The 22,588-nt window shown below is 41.4% G+C and overlaps 3 protein-coding genes across 6 annotated transcripts; 1 reads left to right on the top strand and 2 right to left on the bottom strand.

Annotated features, from left to right (window-relative positions):
• The first annotated feature begins 112 nt into the window (after window positions 1-112).
• On the top strand, window positions 113-4,101 carry ccdc117 (coiled-coil domain containing 117). Its single transcript, XM_027010621.3, has 6 exons — window positions 113-256; window positions 831-1,003; window positions 1,382-1,432; window positions 1,625-1,900; window positions 2,414-2,557; window positions 2,797-4,101. The coding sequence occupies exons 2-6, from the start codon at window positions 864-866 to the stop codon at window positions 3,044-3,046; spliced, it is 861 nt and encodes a 286-aa protein (XP_026866422.1). The 5' UTR covers window positions 113-256; window positions 831-863; the 3' UTR covers window positions 3,047-4,101.
• A 55-nt stretch (window positions 4,102-4,156) lies between these two features.
• Window positions 4,157-19,165, bottom strand: si:ch211-102c2.8 (uncharacterized). 4 transcript variants are annotated; one of them, XM_035529757.2, is made up of 30 exons: window positions 19,067-19,165; window positions 18,653-18,754; window positions 18,389-18,446; window positions 17,941-18,050; window positions 17,243-17,303; window positions 16,739-16,861; window positions 16,486-16,655; window positions 16,144-16,249; window positions 15,344-15,442; window positions 14,658-14,742; window positions 14,314-14,470; window positions 14,072-14,155; window positions 13,625-13,737; window positions 13,234-13,426; window positions 11,941-12,066; window positions 11,486-11,611; window positions 11,073-11,258; window positions 10,846-10,908; window positions 10,668-10,763; window positions 10,433-10,534; window positions 9,763-9,921; window positions 9,312-9,419; window positions 8,786-9,018; window positions 8,085-8,211; window positions 7,886-7,969; window positions 7,543-7,754; window positions 7,220-7,246; window positions 5,960-6,035; window positions 5,055-5,273; window positions 4,157-4,768 (listed from the first exon to the last, which is right to left on the bottom strand). In XM_035529757.2, exons 3-30 carry the CDS (start codon window positions 18,441-18,443, stop codon window positions 4,694-4,696), a joined length of 3,375 nt encoding a protein of 1,124 aa, XP_035385650.2. In that variant the 5' UTR covers window positions 18,444-18,446; window positions 18,653-18,754; window positions 19,067-19,165; the 3' UTR covers window positions 4,157-4,693. The 4 variants fall into 4 exon arrangements, with proteins under 4 accessions (XP_035385650.2, XP_081571285.1, XP_081571286.1 ...); XM_081715159.1 differs by having other exon boundaries at window positions 18,653-18,750; window positions 19,067-19,131; XM_081715160.1 differs by lacking the exon at window positions 7,220-7,246.
• A 1,706-nt stretch (window positions 19,166-20,871) lies between these two features.
• Window positions 20,872-22,584, bottom strand: paxx (PAXX non-homologous end joining factor). The gene is made up of 7 exons (XM_027010660.3): window positions 22,355-22,584; window positions 22,184-22,244; window positions 22,043-22,092; window positions 21,751-21,935; window positions 21,630-21,677; window positions 21,413-21,503; window positions 20,872-21,167 (listed from the first exon to the last, which is right to left on the bottom strand). The coding sequence occupies exons 1-7, from the start codon at window positions 22,447-22,449 to the stop codon at window positions 21,119-21,121; spliced, it is 579 nt and encodes a 192-aa protein (XP_026866461.1). The 5' UTR covers window positions 22,450-22,584; the 3' UTR covers window positions 20,872-21,118.
• Between the last annotated feature and the right edge of the window lie 4 nt (window positions 22,585-22,588).

The following is a 22,588-nucleotide window of genomic DNA, read 5'->3' as shown; positions in this document are numbered from 1 at the left end:
GAAGGCTACATTCAAGAGCGACCGATAATATCCATGTATCTGTGTTTGCCATGTGAATTTGTTTACATTTGATAACGATACCCGGATGAGGAGTACTAAATTAACGGACTACAAGTCCCACGTTTACATGCGTTCTCGCCAGAAACTTCTCAGTTCACGCAGACCCACAACTGTTTTGCGTTCAGCGTCACATTTTCATAAGCCTCACGTTTCTCTTAAGCATTGGAACTAGCTGGGTTCGTAAACTGCATGAACGGTAAGTGACATATTCATGGCATTTACACGCGAAATAAATGACTACTGTTTTATGTGATATCGATATCAGGGTTAATCAGAGCATGTCTGCAACTTGCATCTTGCATTCGTCATTTGGCGATGAGCGTATTATGGCCCAAAGAGTTCAAAGATGGCTAGCTAGTCGGCTAAGTTTGGTGGTTGCACCGAAGCAGGGACTGTACTCTGCCTAGATGGCTAGGTTAGCTAAGTAAATGACAGAAGGATATTATCGAAGTTATCTTGCCGGATAGTCGCATTTTATGCATTTTCACAAGAACACGTTCTGACGTAAAGCCCATAACTGTGACACGCTGTTTTCACTAGCTCACTCACTGACTTGCATGAGAGCACTTTGTTGTAAACTTAACTATGCAAAAAAGTCGAATATTAACCAACTATATGATGTGATATAGCCGTATTGGTTAGCTAACATAATGCACTTTCATTAGCAGTAGGTTGCATCCTATCTGTAAATGATGTCCTTCATTTTTATAGACGTTGTGACATGCGGTGATTACTTTCGCCTATGTTGTATGTTTTTGCACTTTTTACAGCTCAGATGTAAGTGTCAGCGGAGGGGATCAAAGATGCACAGTGCCAGCGCTGGAAGCAGTGATCTTGGGTATCTGCCCTCAACGTACGGGACTCTTCCGCACTTAACTGTCCCCGATATGGGAGTGTCGAAGGGCCATCCCAGTGGTTCACGCCATCTTACGGGGACAAATTCGTAAGTAATGTTACAGGTCACTCAGTGGCCATTGTTCAGGTTGCACTAAGGTTGCTTTGAGCTAGTCGTGTTGTGCATTTCACTGCAAGAGTAGATATATGTACCAGGGCGTTGTTGATTAGCAAACGTGCACAGAGTTGTGAGTTTTTCTTCAGTTTTTAACTCTGTGGTGTTGTACATTGCCTTTATGCAATTTTCTAGTGCTCTAGTGTTACTGTTGCAGTATCAGTAGAAACGATAAAGGTAATCAAAGATGCACAGTGCCAATGCTGAAATGTTGGCTTTACGTGGCTATGTTGGTATGGCAGCCTTGCTTACAAGTCAGATTTATATGTGATCTGAAATTAACTGGATCTCGTGTCCTCTATTTTACCTCAGAAGCTGGGACAGAAGATGTCAGAGGAAGCACAGGAGAAGGACAGATGATGAGTAAGCCACTATGATGTATTTCTATATTATATATAATTTGGTTGGCTGGTAAGTCGGTGTGCTTCTGTAAAATTTCTTTCTGCGTGGCTTTTAAGGTTTTTACTTCATGCGTTCTGATTTGGTCTGGTTTCTAGAGTGTATGATAACTGGTGCTTACCAGTGTTGCTGATTGCGATTGGCTTCCTCTTCCAGAGGCTGCAGTGCCAAAAGGCAAAAGCTGATGGAAGTGGTGGGATCAGACCCTTTGGAGAACATGTGCCACAAAGCCAGTCAGGGCTGGAAAGTGGAGGGAACCTCCTGTTCCCCCTCATCCCAGCCCAGTCCTACAGCTCTCATGTCGGGTCACAGCACGCAGGACATGGGCCAGGCCTTCCCATCTGTCTCTTTAGCCCCAGCCAGGCTGGAGAACGAGGGCTGCTGCATGGAGGTGGAGGCGGCCCAGAGGAAGCTGCAGGAGATTGAGGATAGGTGAGAGATGGGCGGGGCCAGTGAGTGAATGTCGACACGTGATCACTCTTTGGCTTGTAGTTACAGCTAATGGAATTCAAGATGAACACAAAACACCTTGTTATTAGTATGGATTTGGATGGATTCCTAATGTTCTGTTATCTTAATTAGGTTTGTGTTTAATCAGGGTTATTAGGTTGTTTTCCTCCAGGGACATTGTGCTTTTAATTTATTCATAATTTAGAATATCAGCTTGTTAATACTGATTATCTGGGTGAAACTGTTCAAATAAATAGGAACATCCACAAATAATAATTAAAAAAAACAACAAACAAAATAATTCACTCACACATTATGCCAACACTCTCAATATCACGGCTGTAGCCGTAGCCTTTCACCCTAGGCACTAGTCTTCTGTTTAGTGTTGCTCCATAATCCAAAGCACCTGAGCCTTTGATTACCTGCCTGGGAAATGGAAGAGAAGAGAAAATGATTGTTAAATGTTTCTGTGTGTGTGTGTGTGTGTGTGTGTAGGATCACTCTGGAGGATGACAGTGACGAGGATCTGGACGTGGAGCCAGTGCACCGTAGACCAGTACTGGTGCTATCCGACAGCCTGAGAGAAGGGCTTCAGCGTGGCCTCTGTGACATTCTCCCTCATACAGTAGCACAGTCTGTGTGAGTGCACTCCTGCATAGTTACTGTGTTAGTCATAATACAGTCATAATGTCACCTCTCAAAATAGTACATTCTGTGTTAGGTTTAACATTTCCAGACCAGTGGACACCAACTTGTCATTCTCAAACACCAACACATCCCAAATGTTCGATTTTTGTGCTGTGCGTGTTTGTGCGCGTGTGCGTGTGTTTACTTGCAAAGGGAATTGAGTACTCATTTTGTCGTCTTTGTCTCTGCAGGAGCCGCTCTTGTATGGAGTTGGTGCTATGGCGCCCTCTAGAGGACCCAGTCACTCAACAGCTGAAAGACTCTCTCCAAAGACAGCAACGCAAATACCCTGTGTGTAGACAGACACCAACGCCCACACCTACTTCGAGCACCCCCCTTTCTGAACAGCCGCAGCCCAAAAGGTCAGTGGAACAGTCCTTCAGTGGTCCCTACTGCCCCCTGGTGACCTCCAGCACGGTGGAGGAGGATATGGAACTATAGACATTTGCTGACTTTTTGTACACTGTTGGGACAAACTGTGACCTAATAGAACAGACAACAGTACTGGATTGCTTCATCTCTGCCAAAATGAAGCATTTTTATGAAGCTTTTTTTCAAGGTATTGAACTACAAAGATGAGGTGATGGGAGACGAAATGAAATGTGATTTTGATGCCACTTTTTTTTTTTTTTTTTCCTCCCAGTATTTTGGTCATCACAGAAATGAATTTGTGCAACAGGGACCATAATGCTCTTTCATGTAATATGCACATAGAAGCATGGTCTCACAGCATGGCTGAGTACTCATTTTCAGCAAAACAGATTTTAACATGTTAGGACCATAGAGAATACATAGACTATGCCTGGCAGTAGTACATTGCAACAACTATCACATCTTCGCTTTTGTCTTTAGACTAAATGAAGACCTCCTTCCCGCTCCAGAATGAGTATTACTCCTTACTGATCTAAGCTTAGCTCTTACTCATTAGCCATACGTCCAGACAAAGATTGTTATACATAATGAGTGATAATTATTTGCTTGATAACGTCAGCAGTGCTGTTCCTCAGCAACGTATGGGCTTTATAGACAACATAACAGGCTTTAACACTCATGCTGGATGTTGTGTGACCTTACAGTTTATTAAATGCATGGTCGAAGTGCATTAGCTGCATTGCTACTGTACAATTTTTAGGTTCAGATGCATTTGGAAAAATACATTTGGGGCATGAGTTTCTGTGTGGTATGATATATGCACCATTAGTTACATCCTCACCAAATGATCTAATGAGGTAAAAGGCAAGCATTTATGTAGTAGGTGATGTACAAACTTGGTACTTCACCTTTGGCCTACAGTAAGTGCAAATCACATAGATATTCATTTCATTCCTCATTGTTTTCCTGTTTTGAGGGTGGTGGTTGTGGATTTTTTATTTTTTTTTGAGGGGGGGGTGTTTATTTTGCTTACCTGAACCACCACCATGACAAAAGCATTAATGGCCTGTGTAAAAAGTTCTATGTTTTTCCTTTATATATTAAAAACCATAATGCTTTTTAAATGTAGTACTTGTGTTTATTTAGCAAAAACACGCTCTATAAAAATACTCAGCTAATTTTGTTACTATTTTTGATGGTCTGTAATATTTGGTCCAAAGGGGAAAATGGAGTCTACAGGTGGAGTCGTTGCTAAGGAAGGGATCCTTCAGAGACTCATTATGCAGTTATATGTGAGCTTTATTAAAACTGGAAGCTGCATCTGCCACAGTTTGGCACTGTTACATTTAATACAATTTTAAGTTAAGTGATAAGCTCCACTTCTAACATGGGAGTGCATGTTGTTAAGGCACACTGAAGTGATTCTTGTGACAATGTAAATGTGCTCAGTCGGGTCCATTCATGACAGACCTAGTCACACTAATGCCAGATTTTTGTTACAGGACAGTGAAGACAAAAATGATCTGATCTGAATCATTAAACAGTAAGGGTTTTAACTCCATCACTCCTTTTACCACTCATTTGTTCCCTCGTTCTTTTATTTTCGGTCCAGCTATAAAACATCTGCAGAAAACGATCTTCACTGAAAAATGAGCAACCTGACGATCTCTGGAAAAGGCTTGGCAACGGATGTAATATGGGGTCAAAGTTCAAGGATTAGCATTCATAGGCATCAGCAGGGTGTTGTTCTTGGAATGTTGTTGTGACACAACTCTCTGGTGCTGGGCCAATCTAGAGATGAGCGGAAAACCATGTGAAAAACTGGAAAATGTAGCTATTGTAAATGCGAGTTCTTTTTTAAAAAGTTACAAACAAGATTTTTTGGAAGGGAAATTATTTTACTACATTTATTTAATGTTTAGAATAATTTAGAATAGAATTATTAGGATTTATTATTATAGGAATAGAATTAGTTATAGCACAACCACTGAACCAGTGAGAAAATCTTAAAATCCTTATTACTACACTCTTGTATATTTGCCTACAGCATAAGCAAGCCAAGTGGAGGTTGACGTACCGTCTCCAGGTAGGACCCGGCCAGGTCCATGACCTGTCTGCCCTGGATTAGGCATGCAGGGCTGGGTGTGCGTATCTGGCTGTCAGCCTGGAGCTGGCGGATACGGCACTGGAGGTGGCGTAGCAGTTTGTATGAGGTCAGGTCTTGGCTTCTGGGTGTGTCTGGGACACTAGAAGAGGAAGCGGAGGCCGGGTGCACATCTGTGTTGTCACAACAGTCCTGGAGCAGGACAAGCAGAACAATGATAAAATGCATATGTCACACAATATGTAAATTAACCATATATCAGTCCCCTCCCACACACTCTTAATGGTGACAATGGGCTGTTAATCTTGTGTGCTTATTGATACCAGACAGGACAATGTTAGCTAGAAGTAATTAGCCAAAATTGTTTTTTTTGTTTTGTTTTCTGTTCTGGTTATGTATGAACATAACCAGAACAGAAAACAAAACAAAAAAACAATTTTTCAATGAAAATTTGTAAATGATTATAACATTCTAGATGAATATTATATAAATAATGCAATACTTAAAATTGAAAAGTATTACTACACTAAAGAGTCTGTTTGTGCAAGCTATAGTTTGCAAACATTAGCTCAGGGTAGGCTTAAAGTAAAAGAGATCTGGCTAGGGTTAACGTAAAGTACACCAAAATTCTATCCCATGCTTAAATCAATTCCTTACTCTAAAAGGCAACCACAGTTGTACAGTTGCGATTTGCTTTACACGGTCCCTTTAGCACAATAGCAGCTGAAATCCAACAGTTAGCATTCACTGCCAACAAACATCAACATCAGGGAGATTTCACTTTAATTTGTGCCTCTGAAACTGGCTCCCTTACACTGGACATTATGGTTATTCTTTTGTTTGATATGACGTGTACATTGCGTGCCCGGGGATTTTACCCCAGTCACGTGTCTCGTTTCCCCTTCCAGCTGATCCAGCCTCCTCTGTTGCTCTGATCTTGGTCTGGAAGTTCTTCTAAGCACACAACACATAGTAGTGCCAACTAAAAAGAAATGGTCATGCGTGTTCTTGGTGTTTCGTACATGCGATTACCATTAATATGCTGTCATAAGAGCATTCGTAAGCATATTAATCTGATAACAGACAAATAAAGAATATGTAAAAACATGAAGTGAGATTTCTCATCAAAGGAGGCACAAAGGAGGTAAAATCATGACTGTTACAAGCAATAACCTATAAAGTTCAGACAGTATGATTATACAACAGCTTGCAGGGTCTTTCAAAAATTGGATATATGGATAAATTATGTACATAATTTACTAACAGATAGAAAATGCTGAAACATTACAATGGAAATAAAGGTTAGGTCACCAACACCTACACAAACCAGGACTTGTAAATCAAGCAGCAGGAAATAAGGAACAGCCAAGAGTAGGGTATATATCACATGTGAACTCCAAAGATAACATGAGTAATCAGGCCATACACAACTAAGATGAAGTCAGACCTACAGTTGCCAGAGTGTTAGAAGTCAGTCAGAGATGCACTAAATGAGTTTAGTTCAACAGACACTTACATGAGGTTCTACAGCAGTTTCCCAATTTACTCCTTAGGGACCTCAAACAATCAAAAGCACATTTTTGCTTTATTCCAGCATTCAGCACACCTATATAGGGTATTTCAGTGTTCAGACTGTGGGGTTTGGGCACATTTGGAGTTAAGAGTAATAGGGGGCTCGTCTGGTGTCCCAGAGGACTGAGTCAGGAAGCACTGCACCATAGCAAATTGTTAGTGTCTCAGAGGCCTAATAGATTAGTCTCTAAAACTAATGGATTGAGTTATCACAATAACCAAATTGCTGATGAAAGTTGTTTTTGTTCCTCAAAATCTAACAAACCAATTTAAATACAGTTTAAGGATTAAAGAGGAGCTGATCCTGGGTCAGCATGCTGATGTCTGCTACATAAAAGGTCTAAGGCTCTAACACTGGAGTGCCCAATTGTGGTTCTGGAGATCTACCACCTTCCAATAAAGTTTAGTTCTCACCATAATTTAACACACATCATCCAGTTATTCAAGGTCTTTGGTAGTATTTGAATATTAGAGGTGTGTTCAAACTGAGTTATGCTGGGTGGTAGAGCTCCAGGGCCAGAGACATGCACCCCGGAACCTTTTCTGCAGGGCGACGCTGCTCTTACCTTCTCCTAAACCAGTCTACCTTCCATCTGTTGGCAGCAAAGCACAGGCATGAGCAGCCGGTCCCTTTAAGTGTCATATCTACTCCTGACATTTTTATGATATGCCGTCGATAGCAGCAGTTTAAGTTTGTGTGGTGTTTGTGTTTCATTACACAGAAAACACAATAAACATTCCTTGGACTCATAAATTGGGAGTATAAAAGTGATATAAAAGTGGAAAATGTCATTCTGACCTGAACAAATTTGGCCACAGATCATGTGTCAATGTATATATATGAGATACTCAACAAGAGTTGGTGTGTGTGTCTGTGTGTGTTCCTCACCTCTCCAGCTCAGAGGTAAGCTCCTCCTCAAACCTGTGGGCGAGTCGTGCAGTAGTCTTCTCCTTCCAATGCGCCACGTACCTCTGCACCTGCCTGAGCTCTTCATCTTTAGCCTTCAACTGCTTGCGGAGATTCGCAGCCATGCTGCCACCATCATCATCATCCTCATGCAGACGTAACCTGCTCACACAGCTCAGCTCCTCAATATGCTCCTTTAGAATGAACAATACACACCCACACACAGAATCACACACCATCAGGCGAGCAGGCAGTAACGCAAATGGTACTAGCTCTACATCAGGGGTGTGTGTGTGTGTGTGTTTCAGGCAGGAATGGCTCACACCTGTATGAGTTTCTCCTTTAAAGAGTCTAGAGCGCTCTCCTTCTCTGCTGTCAGTTGCTCTCTCTGCAGACGCAGATCTACTTCCTAAAACACACACACACCCCTAGAACTTTGGATTGACTGTTGCTGAATGCATTTCTGTCTAGGCTAGAAAAATGTGCTAAATGTATGTATGTGTGCATGTGTGTCCTGTACCTACCTTGTCTGCACTGAGCTGCTGGGTGGTGTGCGTAAGCGAGGTGATATTGTTTTTTAGGCTGGTGATGAGGTCCTGGAGAGGATTTCTGAGCAATTGCAGCACCTGCAGGGTCTCACTCACTGTACCACTACAGCAGTAACACATGCACCCACAAACAATGACATAGAATATACCTTCCTCCGTAACTTTATTGGAAACAGCATCAGAATGTGGAAGAAAGGTGATTTAAGTGTCTTTGATTGTGGCATGGTTGTTGGTGCCAGACAGGCTGGTCTTTCAGAAACTGCAGATCTACTGGGATTTTCATGCACAACCATCTGCAGGGTTTACAGAGAATGGTCTGAAAAAGACCATTTAGAGTTTACAGAAAATGGTTCAAGAAAATATCCAGTGAGTGGCAGTTCTTTGGGTGAAAATGCCTTGTTGGTGCCTTTTCTTCTAAAGCTTATCAAAAATATTTGACCTTTTTAACATTTTTTCCAAGTTAAAACCTCATAAACCACACATACACACACTCACACAAACACCTTTCACCTTTCCAATGCAGCTTGAATTGTGTGGGCACAATAACTCAATTATTTAAAAAACATTTTGCACATAGTTTCACATTTCGCTTTATGCACTACTGTTATAGTTGCATTACAAGACTCTTCAGAAAATGCCATGTGCAAAAGTGGGTTTTTACAGGTCTTCAAGCTCACCTGTGTGAGAGGGGTTTAGTGTCTGCAGGTATGCCATTGGCTCTCAGCAGCTCCTGTAGCCACACACATTCCATTCGTATATCCTGAGCCCAGCTCCTGCTCTGCTGCTCCTGCCTCGCCGCTGCCCCTTGGTGGCACCGCCTAGACTCCGCAAGCGCTGCTTTGAGGTCTTGGATTTCCTGCTCTGAATGCTTCACGCACTGTTTCAAGAGCACGGCCTCGCTCTCAGCCTTCTGTTTACATTGTATCACAAGCAAAGAAGACACAATAGCCTGCTTACCCCAGAGTCAGCCCTACATTTGAGTTTGGGAATACTGGACTTTTGTGCCTTGGTTATGGGGCTCAGCTTGCCCCAGGTTCTTATACACAGGTTTAAGGCTAGGTATTTAAAAGTATTTTAATGGTGAATCACCCGATTCAACCCACGTTAGGGAACCAGGCTATGTATGATTCAATGGTTATTAGTGTAACTGAAGGCATGTGGAAAGGAAAGCAAGCCTCTTGGGGAAGTAAACCGATTGCTCACCTTCAGCAGGTGGGTTCGTAGTCCCTCTAACTCTGCCTGCTGCTCGTCTCTGAGAGACTGGAGCACAGCTGTCTGTGCAGACGCCTCCCTTTCCAACTCCTCTACACGCTGAAAGAGAGAAAGCAAAGGGGAGGCAGAAATAAATAAACAAGTAAACAGAAAAACAAATAGCTAACCAGTGGAAATAATACTAAGATTTAAAAAATTGAAGTAAAAATCTGACATTTAAGGAGGTGTGCAAAATCACCCAAAAGACCTCTAATTAAATGTCAGATCTGTTGGTTTTGAAACCACTCCTGAAAGAACAGATAGTGAATCATATGGTGGAGTGTGTGGCATTTAGGGCTGCACTGTTGTATTAAACAGAACTGTGTGCATCGGAGCAGGGCAATGGAACTGGCAGTGGGGGTAAAGAATGCTGCGAGGGTCATGGAAGGGTCCTGCTCCTCACCCTCTGCAGCTCCAGGGCTTTATTCTGCAGAGTCAGTGCAGTCCTCCTCTCTCGCTCCACCTCCTTCATTCTCTCCTCCAGTATCCCATGCTGCCCTCTGAGAGACTCTGCCATCTGCCTCTCCCATTTCCTCTGCTCTCGCGCTACTGCCCTGTTTACCTGGATGCAGGTCCGTAGCGCTTAATAGTTAATTACAATGAAATTTCATCCCCAAAGCTCTTTAGCATTTCCTTGAGTTTAAAGAAAAAAAATAAAAAATTTAAAAATTAATTATATATATATTTATATATACACACACATATCACAAACTCATTTGATGAGATGTGGGGCAGAGAACATACACAGATACATCAAAGAGGCAGGTCAGTTTGTATCCACTGATGACGGTTCACATTTACTTTGGCCCGCTACCATATCTACATTAGCCAATTATCAAACCCTTTATGAGATAAGGAACCACCATTGTAAACCGTTCTGCACATGAAGTAAGTTTTTTTATTTGGTAATAATGTTGCAAAAGAAGAACCGCAAGAGGTCACATTTTAACCAAGTGGGAAAGAGGAGTAGAGGAGTGTAATGTTACAGATGAAGTTTCACCCTCCCAGAGCAGAGGAGGAGTGTGAGGGCTGACAGGGAAGATTATTATGGGATGGTGGTGGGGAAAGGTAACCTGCTCCTGAGTCTCTCGTTTTAGCTCCTCCTCTCGCCTCCTCAGCATCACCTGCTGCTGCTCTAGAGACTCTTGTAGTCTTGCTACCTCCTGCCCCTTGATCTGGGAGATAGAAACAGAAAAAGAGAGACAGAACGAGAGAGAAACAGAGAGGTGGAGAGGGAGAGAAAGAGGGATTTTGCTTTATAACTGTGTGCATACTGTATAGCTTTAAGTCAGATGTGTGACCTCTGACCTTGATGCAGTTGTGTAAGGACTCAGTGCTGCGTGTGTGTGTAAGAGCTTGGTCCCTGAGGGCTGCTACTTTTGCCTCGTGTGCCTGATGATGGACCTGGACGCATACACAGTTAACCATTACCGTACATACAGTCATGTGGTGTTGAGTGCTGGTGTGTGTTCTGTCTGTGTTGTACCAGCTGCATCTCCTGCTCGTGAGCCAAAGTCCACTGAGACCTTAACCGCTCAATATCCTGCTCCTGCAAAGACACGAATACAAGACATATAAAGGACGCTCTTACCTTCCTAAGAGCTGATTACTTCAGTCTTTCTGTCTCCAGGTTCCAGTTCAGCCATTCAGTTTTTTATTTCCCCCACACATGATGTTATAATTAAAGAATGTCCAATGTCTTTTCGCAAATACCTTTTCTTTTTGCAGGTGTGCAAGCTCTGCAGTCAGCTTAGTGCTGTGCTCCTCTCGGTTGGCCCTGAGCTCCTTCTCAAGGGAGCTTTTCTCCTCTTGCATATCCAGCAGTAGCATCTCCTTCTGGGCAACCATCTTCTCGAGGGCCCCCACCCTGCCCTGCTCCACCCGTTCAATCTGCACAGACTGGGTAACACATGCAAAGGCTGGGAATGAGCCAACAGATTGAAGGATTGATACAGAACAGACAGACAACAACAAAAAACAAAACAAAACAAATGAAAGCTGGGGAACAGACACAAAAAGGAAAGAGACAGACAGACACAAACAGTAAAAAACAGAGAGAAAAACAGAGAGAAGCAGGGAAATACAGAGACAGAGAGACAAAATAAACGAGAGAGAAAAAAACGAACGTCCTGCAGTTCTTCTCTGTGTTTGTCAGCTGTAGCCAGCTTCTCCTCCAGATGGGAACATCTTTCTCTTAGTTTTCTGTTGACCTCTTTCTGTTGCTCCAAGTCCTGTGTCACCTCTTCCAGCCTCTGAGTGAGGGAGCGAGAGAGAGAGAGATCAACCATGTGTCTGACTAGACAAGGTGTCAAGTGTCTAGGAGGATTAGCAAGGATGATTTCTGAATGAGAAAGTGTGTGCATAAGAGAGAGAAGGGGAAAGAGAAGGAGAGAGGAAGGGAGACAGAAGAAGAAAAATGGGGGAAAAAAGACCGAAGGAACCAAGCAAAACTTGCTTGTGTTAATTATAGTTTAAAAATGAAGACTCGTTTACTCTGATTCCACCATTCAGTAAAAGAAGAAACAAATTCCTATCCCTAACTCCAACCCTAACCCTGGCACCAGCTGGCTGTGTGGGGTACCTCCTGCAGGCAGTCCAGTGTGTGTCTGAACCTCCGCTGTTCTGAGAAGAGCTCCGATTTGGCACTATCCACCAATCGATCCATTTCCTCCCTCTCCAACGCTGCCACACATCTCTTATTTACACACTAAGAAACGAGGAAGAAATGGAGGAATGGAAGAAAGGAGGCATGAAGGAACGGTGGAGATGGGACAGATGAGTATAGATAACAATAACAAAGGAAGCCAAAAGATCAATTTGGGTGTGGTCTCACAGTGAGGCACTGGACACCCAGCATTTACAAGTTGTCAACTAGTCACCAGTCACCTACCTTTACACAAATTCTTTCTTGTGCTTTATTCACAAATCTACTTTTGCAGAAATCCTGTGTTACACTGTATTCACACTATTGTGCACACAACGGTTGCACAGAGCATTTTCTACAGATGTTGCACAATTGATTAATTTGTCAGTCTGAACAGATGAATACATTAGCAAATCTTTTAAGAAGGTAAAAGTGTGTACCCCTCCCCTTCTTGAATGAGCTCGACTTATGCTCCTTTGGACACGGTACAATCGGTGCCCTTAACTGCATTTGTACTTCAGCTTATTCACTCAATCATTCATGTCAGTTAAAGTAACGCTCATCAAAAGGAAGACTACAAGTGACATGGCTCTGGGTGCGAGCTCTGGCAAACACTGCTCCTTAAACTGCTATAGAGATCAACAGAAAGCATGGGTATGAACAACAGTGTCATCAGTGGCAAACAAATCAAATCTCTAGACTATAGTATGAAAAGGGAAAACACTGTAGCAGGAAGAGTGGAAGGGTAGGGCAAACTTGTCCTTTTTCCTAAACTGTTTTGCTCAAACTTAAAATGCTGGGGCCAGTGGCAATGTTGCTGTTTCTGTCAGCTGTTTGTGATTATTAGTTAGTGTTTTTAAATTTTGCAGAAGTAATACAATGTTTCTTTGGTGTCACCAAAGTGCATATGATCTTGTTACAGTTTCCATAGTGCCATAGCAGGAAGTGTGAATGGACGCAAACACAACTACGACTACTAATAATAATCCCACCTATTCTAAGATCTGGTCTTGCAGACGAATTTGCATGTTCAATTAAAATGTAATTGCTTATTGAGAATTAAAGTAGTCAGTTTCAGATCATTCTAAATGACACCTACTGAGATTAAAATTCGATGACTACCAAGCCAGGTCAAATTAGTAATACAGGAGGCAATGAAATTTACATGGGATTGTTAGATTGTCTCTTTCTCTTGGTTTCAATACAGTGAATAAAGCTGTATTGTGTTACCCTGTGAAGGCTGTCGTCATAGTAACATCCAGTTATATGAGGGCTGGAGTCATAGTAATGGGTGGTTCTGTGAGGGCTGGCACCATGGTTACAAGTGGTTGCTTGTTTTTGTAAGGCAACCTGGTTCTCTTGCAGATCCCTGGCCTCCTTAACACAGGAGTCTCTCTGAACCTTAAGCTTGTGCTGCTCACTCCTACAGCACACATGCAAAGACATGCTCACACACACACACACACACACACACACACACACACACACACACAACATACCCAAAAGAGAGATGGTCAACTCAGTTGTTGTTATATTGTGCAATCAACACGCTGTCCTAAAGTGTGAAGAGAGCAATCGTGCAGAGAAGGTGTGTGGATCTGTGGGAGGGAGTGGTGTGTACCGGAGGACTTGAGTGTGTGCTCTGCTGTGAGACAAGCTGATGTATAGAGTGTTTCGCTCTCTCTCTGCCTGTTCCAGCTCCACCCTTAGACTCTGCACCATCTGCACCACAGCCTGGGGAGAATAAACCGCCTTACAACACACACACCTCACCAAGCACAGCTTACTACTACACACACAGCTCATCAAATGCAGCTTCTTACTGCACACCTCACTGAATAGTGTTACACTAAACAAACACACCTCATCGAACACAGCTTTACAGTACCCACTACACACATGCATCTCTCACAATCTATGGATTATCAAATGTATAAAGCTACATCTATATTTAGTGTGTATGTAACATACACTTGGCTTTGAATAATAAGGAATGAATAATACAGTGAAAGCAATGTTGGAGCATGGAGTGTGTGTGTGTGTGTGTGTGTGCTTGTGTATTATGTACTGCTTTTTTCTGGTGAAGTTCAAGAAGTGACAATTCTGTGTCACTACAATCCATTCTAAGCTTGCCATCCTGTTTCCTTTTGCTCTGAAACACACACACACACACACACACACACACACACACACACACACACACACACATTAATAACATGTATAAAATAAAAACAATAAAAAAAACACCAAAATCAAGATTTCAGTAGCTCCCAGTTTTTTAGGGCCCATGTAAGAAGTGCACAGTCTCACAGGCGTAGAGGGTGTAAAAGATGTAGAGGGTGTAGCGGGGGTGGAGTTGTTCCTCTGGCTTTGGTTCCTTTTCTTCCTTCGCTGAATGCTGTTTGGCACGCTCAGCATTCTGCAGTGTCTTACACACTCACCCTTCACCTCCCCTTCATCATCAGAGCTAACACACACACACAGAATGAAAGAGCAAGAAAAGAGAGAGCAAGACAGAAATAAAGGGAGACACCAAGAGAAAGACAGACCAGCATACACAAAGAACGACTATTTTTGGGACTCACTTTTATTGATTCAGTTTGTATCCCAAAGGTATCTGATAATAAAGATTCCATGCTGATTGTAGAAACTACCTGATCATTTGATCTTCATGCTGTTGAGTGTGTGTTAAGTTGGGCCTTCCCACACGTGATCCATTCTGACCCAACCCTTCCCATACTGTAATGTTACATAAGTGGACAGAGAAGTTTAATTGCCATGCTTGTAAAATCCTATCCAGATTCATAAAACATTGCTTATGACCTGTGTCATATATAACTTGGCTCCTCCACATGAGTAACACTCACTCAGGTCAGAGGTCACATTGCCTGCCTTCCTTCTAAAGCATGTGACACACAGATAAAAGAAGGTTGTAGCATTTCAGTGTGTCAAAACCACATTACTGGGCTGCTCTTAAACCCAGTCACAAGCTGCTTCTCTCCAGCTTCAGTTCAATCTGAATATTATTCATGGATTTTGCATCTTCCAAAGAAAATTTGTCATTTTGTTGCAATCAATGGGGCAGGAGGTCAGGCAGTAGGTGTTAAGTGTCCCAGGTGGAGCTGCTTGGTTAAGTCTCTTGCATGTTTATTACAATTATGATTATTATGCTTATTGCATCACTTATATGTTTAATACAAAATTACCTATGAAAATTCACACAGAAACACAGAAACATTCCACAAGTGCACTTGTACCCATGCACAAATATACATACATGCATGCATACACATACACAAGACTACACGCACACACGCACACACACACAAACACAAACAACCTGTCTTGTTGTCCAGGGTATGCCTTTGAACCCGTTCCATGCACACAGAATCTAGATCACTGTCTGTGGTAACCAAGTCCAAACTCCTCAGGGGAACTCCTACAGAAGCATGGACAACAACCTGCATCATGCTCTGAGTTAAACTAGTTTTACTCTAGGAGCTACATGCTAGGAGTCTGGGTATGAGTATTTATGCACGGTATTCACAGTAATGGGCAGTGGTAGCTCAGTGGTTAAGGTGCTTGACTTGTAATAGGTAGATCGTGGGTTCAAGTTACCACTGTTAGGCCCCTGAGCAAGGCCCTTAACCATCAAATGCTCAAATTGTACTCAGTCATAACTGTAAATCATCTGGGCTTCAGTAAGAAGTACAGTATCAGTGGTCAAACTGTCACACTCACTGTATACATATCTCTCAAATATGTTTTTATGTCCCTATAGCCCCCCCAACTGACAGAAAACATTTTCACATAAAAGTGATTACTGCACCCTTCTAAATGAAAAGCAGGATTTCATAAAGGTACAGTTCAGGTTTCTATTTAAAGCATGCCTCCTATAGGTGGATAACTGTCAGTGCAGCTCAGTTAATAGCCGGTTCCATTACATCTGTTATTCTGTAACATCCAAGCAATTAGTGACCAAGCAGACTGAATTACTGAGTGTAGTCCCAAGCAGGCCTGTAGCCTAGGTCAATCCTGGGCACAAGCTCATGTTATGCTAAACTGAGACCAGTCTCCACCTCCCAATCCCCTTTGTCCTAACCTAAAACATCACAGGGAACGGATCTGAGATCAGCATACCCGCTCCATTTGCACTTGGTTCTGGGACTTCCAGCATCACATCTCTGAATCTTGAGCTGAAGTCCTCAGTGCACACACTCTCCTCTTCTGCCTCCTGCCCTGCTACCTGTTAAGATGGTTTTTACCATTATTATAGTGTTTTGCACTTTTTTAGAAGGTTGTTATTTCTGTGTTGAAAATTACACTTTTTAAATTATTTATTTTTTATTTATGCTTTATTTGTCATTATATTAAGACATTTGTTATTAAATAATATTTAATAACAAATGTCTTAATATAATGACAAAATATAAAGGGAATAAACATAAATTCACAATAAATGACTGACACACACACACACACCCCATCGGTAGCTCCCAGCAGTCGTTCCAGTCTCCAGAGACATTGCTCACTCCTGGAGGCCCCTGATCCTGCAGCTCCCACTGTCTGCCAGGAGGTGGCAGTAAATAGTCCAAAATGCTCATTGTGTCCTTCCTGCTGCCCTCTTTCCTCTATTCTGTTCCTAATGGCCTCTATAACCGCAGAAAACAAGCAGTAATTCAGCATAACAGGTTGCCCTGCTCCCAGGGTTGGAATACTTATTGGTCTGTCTTACCTGTGCACTTGTCCAGGGGATCGGAAATTGACCCATCGGGCGTGGAGACTGTTTTATCAGTGGGAGGGTTGGTAGTGCCCAGGCCAGTGTCTTTACTCACAGACTTACTCCTTTCAAGATGCACTGAAAAAAAGGAGAGCAAAATAGAAAAAAGAAAGGACCATTTAAAAAAAAACCAGATGGTATATCCTATAACAAACAAAATAATGCTAAATTAATTTAGCTCATAAATGTTTATTTTCAAAAAGTAATCGAAACATGACATACTGCAGAATTTTCAGAAAACAAAAGGCAGTGTTTCCAATCACAGCCCTCGAACCGCAAGCTCAGCATATTTTCTGCATAGCAACACTCATCTCATGAGTTTCACACCTGCTTGGTAAGCTGAATCAGGCTTGTTACAAGGGAGAAGCACGAAAACATGCTGAGCACGGCACTGGACCCCATGGCATGGCACCAGCTATCGACATCTGCTTATATGACCCTCAGATGCCCTGGGCCTACCTGCGTGGAGAATATCCTCTGTCTTGCCGTTTCCTCCATTTGTTTGGCCATGACGTCGAGTCTGAATACACAACAGAGTTTTAAAGAACTAAATTGTGTAATTAGGGCTGTGGAATTCATTTTGTAGTAATTATCTTTAGTCTCACCCACTAAAAATGAGAACTCTTGCAAATGTACAAGTTAATATTAATAAATATGTTGGTCAAATGATCAGATTCTCTGCTGGTGTCTATCTGGTACAAAGGAGTGATGTAAGATAATATCCTTCAAAAGGATCCTCATGCTAATAAAATTCTGGGACTGAAACAAATTATCTTCTGCATGAAAGAAATTTCTTTGATCATCTTGTTATAGAGGGGGGTGTCGTGCACAGGGTTAGTTCAGGTCTTAGGAACCAGGGGTATTGTGTTATTTCCTTAACGGGTTAGTACGAGGCGAGTCAGCTGTGTTGGAACAGCATAAATGTGAATATGCATGTTTATTGGGTTCCCAGCACCTCAGTTGTGTATCATTTTCACTTTAGTGTTGAGTTTGTTTGTTACTGTGTGATGTGTGAAGGTTTTTAGAGCATCAACATTTACCCATTTAAGTATCTGTAATGCACTTTTTCAAAGGTCCCTCCTCAGTTTGTTAAGTTTGTAAAGCTGGTACAAGAAGAAACAAATGACAAGTATTGTCTGTGTGGCCTCCTCTCTGACCTGCAGCTGACTGAGCTGATCATCGATGGCATCCAGCAGGAGATCGCAGTGGTCTCGGCAGAGAACAGTTGTGCCGAGATGAAAATCACTGGCCTCCTCTCCTTCAGCATCTGAAAAGAGAGAACAGGCAAAAAAGATAAAGATGCATCACTGAAAAGGCACTCCGTTGTTGTTGTGATGAAAAAGCTTGTGCTTCTGGTCAGCCTTTAAAACCACAAACTAGTGCAGCACACAATACTTACGTGGAATATTAACAAGGAGGCATCATGAATTATTTTAAGCGGTTATGGAACCTTAAACAATCGTGCCAGTTCTTTGTATACAGACAGCCCCTTTAAGCTGATCTAAAACCAAACTTTTTAAAGCTAAGATAAAACATATGCACCCACACCCACACCCACAAGACTGATCCAGACTTAGAGTAATAGGCTGAGGTAACCATTCAGACCAGTACAGAGCAGCTCATCTGTGTCATCAGTTCCTTCATATTTTCCATCTTCCATTACCTACAATATGTAAAAAATAAAATAAAATATTTTTAAAAAGCACATTACGAGGTGAAGCTACGAAAGCATGCTGCTGAAACTTCCACTGCATTTCTCAACATTAACTTACAACTTCAGACAACTTATTTTACCCAACGAACTTTCATGTAGTGAATAAATATTTTAAAACTAATTAAAGGGTAATTAATTCATTTGTTTTAGCTAACTTGCTGAAGCAGGCAGTTGGGGGAAGCTGGTCCGACTGTTGATGGCCTGTTACCCAGGGAACAGTAAAAGGGGACCCGCAAGAAAACGCTACGGGATCCTGTCTACAAAAAAAAACAAAAAAAACCTCATAAATTCCACTACCAATTAACATCTGGGTCCAAGAAAATGCCTTAGAGTTCTATAATGTATCGTGTTAATACTAGGCTACACCTTGAAAACAAACGTTTACAAGCTAAATTAATGTGCACAGAATAAAGCTGAATGAGTGTGCATGTTTAAAAGCTATTTCAGCTATTTGTTGCTGAGTTCCGTGCCGTTAATAACACCATTTATCGCATTATAGCAGCATAAAAATAAATAAACAATGTTCACGTTTGTTTTGACCCAACAAATCATGATAAATGTGTACTCACAGTCCGTTTGGGTCTAGCTAAAAGCTAAATGAGAAGTCCAGTTAAGGTCCCGCGACGCCTGAGACAGGACTGCAAAAACTTGACTGACATTTACCCAAGCACGCGCCACAGCTCCCTAGCAACCAACAGTCCCACCAAACGCCCCGTGGCTTCGAAGTGGGAAAAAGCCTCTGGTGGAAGATGCCAATTTCAAAAGGCAGTTTGTAATCTAACGCACTGGCATACATGTTTACTAGCAAGCCACACGTTGACGCCTGCAGACATATTTAGCGGTGGAGCCAGAATTGGGGTCAGTAAAAATCTTGGGGTGACAGTAAAAAGGCTATAGGTTAGAGCATATAGGAATTTCGGGGTAAGCAGGTTGATACAGAGGTAAATACACTATATTATAGTGTATATTAAATTGAAGACTGTTTAATTCCTTGTGGATTTCCCCATAAGATCACCCAAGAATAATTCGCCTATCAAATTTCTATTCGAATGCTGTATTATTATTATTAGCAAAGGTTCCTAAGTTTACTAATAGGAAAGGAGCCTACATTTTCAGTCTGTGGCTGCAGCAAAAAAGCCTAGATAGTCTCCAAAAATTGCATAAAACATATAGAACTACAAATGTAACCCCAATAAAACAAATTGCAGTATCTGAGCAATCGCGCAGTACAAAATGTCGCCACTTTGTAAAATGTAAAAACAACATGGGCATATGAACGTTAACCTAAATTTTGTTGCTCAACTAAAAAAGTATTTAATTAATTAAACAATATCACACTCGAACTCGTGATATACTGAATATCAGTACGGCTGTGATTCGGCCGAGTGTCGAGGATAATATTGCTTTTATACATTTCTACAAGCGCCGTTTATTGTCTCACAGTAATAAGCAATAACATATTGTGATTTGTTTGCTTATTTAAGAATTTATTTGGCTCCGCAAACAGAAATAGTATCACAACTGGACTTAGACTGGACTACTGCAAGCAACGTAGAAACTTTGAAAGCAGCATGTTTGTACTCTTAAAGAACGATTGTAGAATTGAAAATGACCAGAAATTGTGTATAACATATTTCATAAACGTAAAACGATGAGTTATGGTTTTACAAATATTGCTTTCTGGAGGCCACACTATCCCAGATTTGACTGACCCTCTGTAGCCCAGTTTCAGAACTGTGGCCACTCACCAGTGTATCACCACTTGGCTGTCTGTTCACCTGTGTCCCATTTTCCTCTAAACATCCTGTTTAGTTATACTTCTCATTTTCATGTCTTAATATGTCGGTCTTTGCTGTACTTTAGTCTTGGTTACCCTCCTACTTGTTTCCCCCCCTTACTGTGTAGTCTTTTTGTATTGCGTTTCATTTCTAGCTTTCCATTTAGTTAAGCACGACTGTTGGATTAACAGTTATTGTTGCACTCAAATCCGGCATCAACTTCCTGGCACGCTTCCTCTTTGTCTTCAGGTTTGTTCCTCCCCTCCTCAGTCGAAAACAAAACAAAACAAACAAACAAAAAACATCTCCAACAACAACAAATAAATAAATAAATCCTGCTCAAAACTGGCGTTGTATTTTCTTGTAAAGTGCCCTTGAGTATATTGAATGGAACTTTTAAAAATGTCATTATATTTTCAAAAGACATGGATGTGCATATATTTATTTGTCTGTGGAGATTTTCTTATCCATTTCAACTTAACACTGTAACAAACCCAACTTTTAAGCTTCATTCTACTCTTGTGATGAAGTGTTCAAGTTCTATAATATAAAATGGGAGGAAAAATGTTTAATTCTGCACATTACAAAGTCACTAATTTAGGAATTTAAGTGTTTATTTTAGAAATAACATTGTATTACAGTCTTAAAATCACCATCATAATTCATTAGATTCATAATTCATTTAAAAAAAACCATCATAATTCATTAGAATAGTTCCATAGAGCTTTAAAAAACATTTGTATTGTTAATGTTACATATTTAAAAAATAGTAATTAGCAACAGTAAGTGATAGTGTTGGTGGATTAAAACTGGAACATTCGTGTCATTATCAGCATCAGGAGATTACATGTCATCTCCATCATCAAAATCTACTCCTGTAGCAGCCAGCTTCCTGCAAAATAAAACAGTAAAAATGCATGCGTCATAAATGGATCATAAATATTGATTCAATCGAGGGCCTAGTGTCTGCAGGTTTTTGCTCCAAACCTGCAGAAATCCACTTTTGTTTACACTTTTTCTACATTTTTTTTTTAAATCATGAAAGGAACCCAATTAGTGAAATCAGGTGCTTCTTTACAGACCTAGCCCAAAACACTAGACGCTCCTAATTTATAACTCATCATTAGAGCTAGTCACCTTCTTGTCCCTGGGTTGATCAGTGAATCTCCTGGAAGACGCTTCCTCACTGCTATTGTTGGGCCACCGTGGTGTTTCCTGGGTTCAAATGCTAAAATGGACACCTAGCATTATTCTCAAATGGTTAGATGTGGCTAAATATTCTTTTTACAGAACAATGGAACAAATCCACCAGCCCAAAATAAAAAAGGATTATGAAGGTGGGGCTACCACATACCTGTGCTTCTTTTCTGAAGGCTCTTCATGGGGCTTGAAGACTGACCCCCTGTTAGGGTACAAAAACAAAAGTTCAACTGGCTTTTTGTTGCAGATGCTCACACAGCAAAAACAAAGTTTACCTGTACTGTTCTGCTGCATAAGGCTGCCTGCCATGCTGAAGAGCAGTTCCTTGATCTGTGTTCTTCCCTCGAGATCTGGGAGTTTGGAAAATGACACATTCGGGTCTGTAGACTCCGAGCCTAGGGTAAGCACGGCACTGTCCTCCTGCAGAGAGATGAATGCATTGCCATTCTGGCATGCACTCCTGTCCCGGCACACAAGAGATCGGACTCAGAGCAAGACAGAGGGAAAAGCGCCTCAACGAGAGAACATCCATTCCATATGTTCGTTTTGATAAACAAGCTGCCTTACTTAAGCTTCAGGGCATAATCCTCTGTTGACTTCAAGAACGTTTTCTTTTTCTGCAAAAATATCGATTATTCTCTTCATTTAGATAGACGGGATAACGTTGAATATTGTTATCGTTAGAACTCCATGTTTAGAATAACTTACAAGCTGGGATAGCATCTCTTCTGAGAGATCTGCTTTCCAAACATCTTCACCATTGCTCAGTCTGTGACAGAATTAATCACAGGTGGTGAAAATACACTGCATACATTTTATAAGGTAGCTATAATAACCCTCCCATGACGACAGGCGCGCTACTGTGCTGCTTTTACTCACCCAATGTGTATTCCTTCTGGCTTCTTTTGCGTAAAACAAACATATTCGGATTTATCGTTCTTGTCTATCAAAATACAGAGGACGGCCTTATCCATCCTAGAGTAACAGGCCAACAACAGAAACACCTATCACTAGTGTAACAAAAATTAGGCTACATTGACTGACAGTTTAAATGTTCTCACGGATTTTAAACGTAGAAGTACCCGGAAGTTAATGTTACTCCTTAGCTAGGTA

Source organism: Electrophorus electricus, chromosome 5, assembly GCF_041902795.1.
Source record: "Electrophorus electricus isolate QZ-2024a chromosome 5, ASM4190279v1, whole genome shotgun sequence".
Lineage (NCBI taxonomy): Eukaryota > Metazoa > Chordata > Actinopteri > Gymnotiformes > Gymnotidae > Electrophorus > Electrophorus electricus.
Note: the sequence above shows the minus strand (reverse complement) of the source record. Positions and strands in the feature narration are given on the sequence as shown.

What these genes read in the sequence shown, in the direction of transcription:
- paxx (XM_027010660.3), bottom strand. Translation starts at nt 22,449, where the DNA reads ATGGATAAGGCCGTCCTCTGTATTTTGATAGACAAGAACGATAAATCC. An exon ending in CCAGAAGGAATACACATTGG is followed by an intron (nt 22,245 to 22,354) that starts GTGAGTAAAAGC and finishes ATTCTGTCACAG; the next exon opens with ACTGAGCAATGGTGAAGATG. An exon ending in TATGCAGCAGAACAGTACAG is followed by an intron (nt 21,678 to 21,750) that starts GTAAACTTTGTT and finishes GTACCCTAACAG; the next exon opens with GGGGTCAGTCTTCAAGCCCC.
- ccdc117 (XM_027010621.3), top strand. Translation starts at nt 864, where the DNA reads ATGCACAGTGCCAGCGCTGGAAGCAGTGATCTTGGGTATCTGCCCTCA. An exon ending in AGGAGAAGGACAGATGATGA is followed by an intron (nt 1,433 to 1,624) that starts GTAAGCCACTAT and finishes TTCCTCTTCCAG; the next exon opens with AGGCTGCAGTGCCAAAAGGC. An exon ending in CTGCAGGAGATTGAGGATAG is followed by an intron (nt 1,901 to 2,413) that starts GTGAGAGATGGG and finishes GTGTGTGTGTAG; the next exon opens with GATCACTCTGGAGGATGACA.
- si:ch211-102c2.8 (XM_035529757.2), bottom strand. Translation starts at nt 18,443, where the DNA reads ATGGAAGATGGAAAATATGAAGGAACTGATGACACAGATGAGCTGCTC. An exon ending in AAGCCCTGGAGCTGCAGAGG is followed by an intron (nt 9,420 to 9,762) that starts GTGAGGAGCAGG and finishes TCTCTCTTTCAG; the next exon opens with CGTGTAGAGGAGTTGGAAAG. An exon ending in CCGGGTCCTACCTGGAGACG is followed by an intron (nt 4,769 to 5,054) that starts GTACGTCAACCT and finishes GCTCATCTCTAG; the next exon opens with ATTGGCCCAGCACCAGAGAG.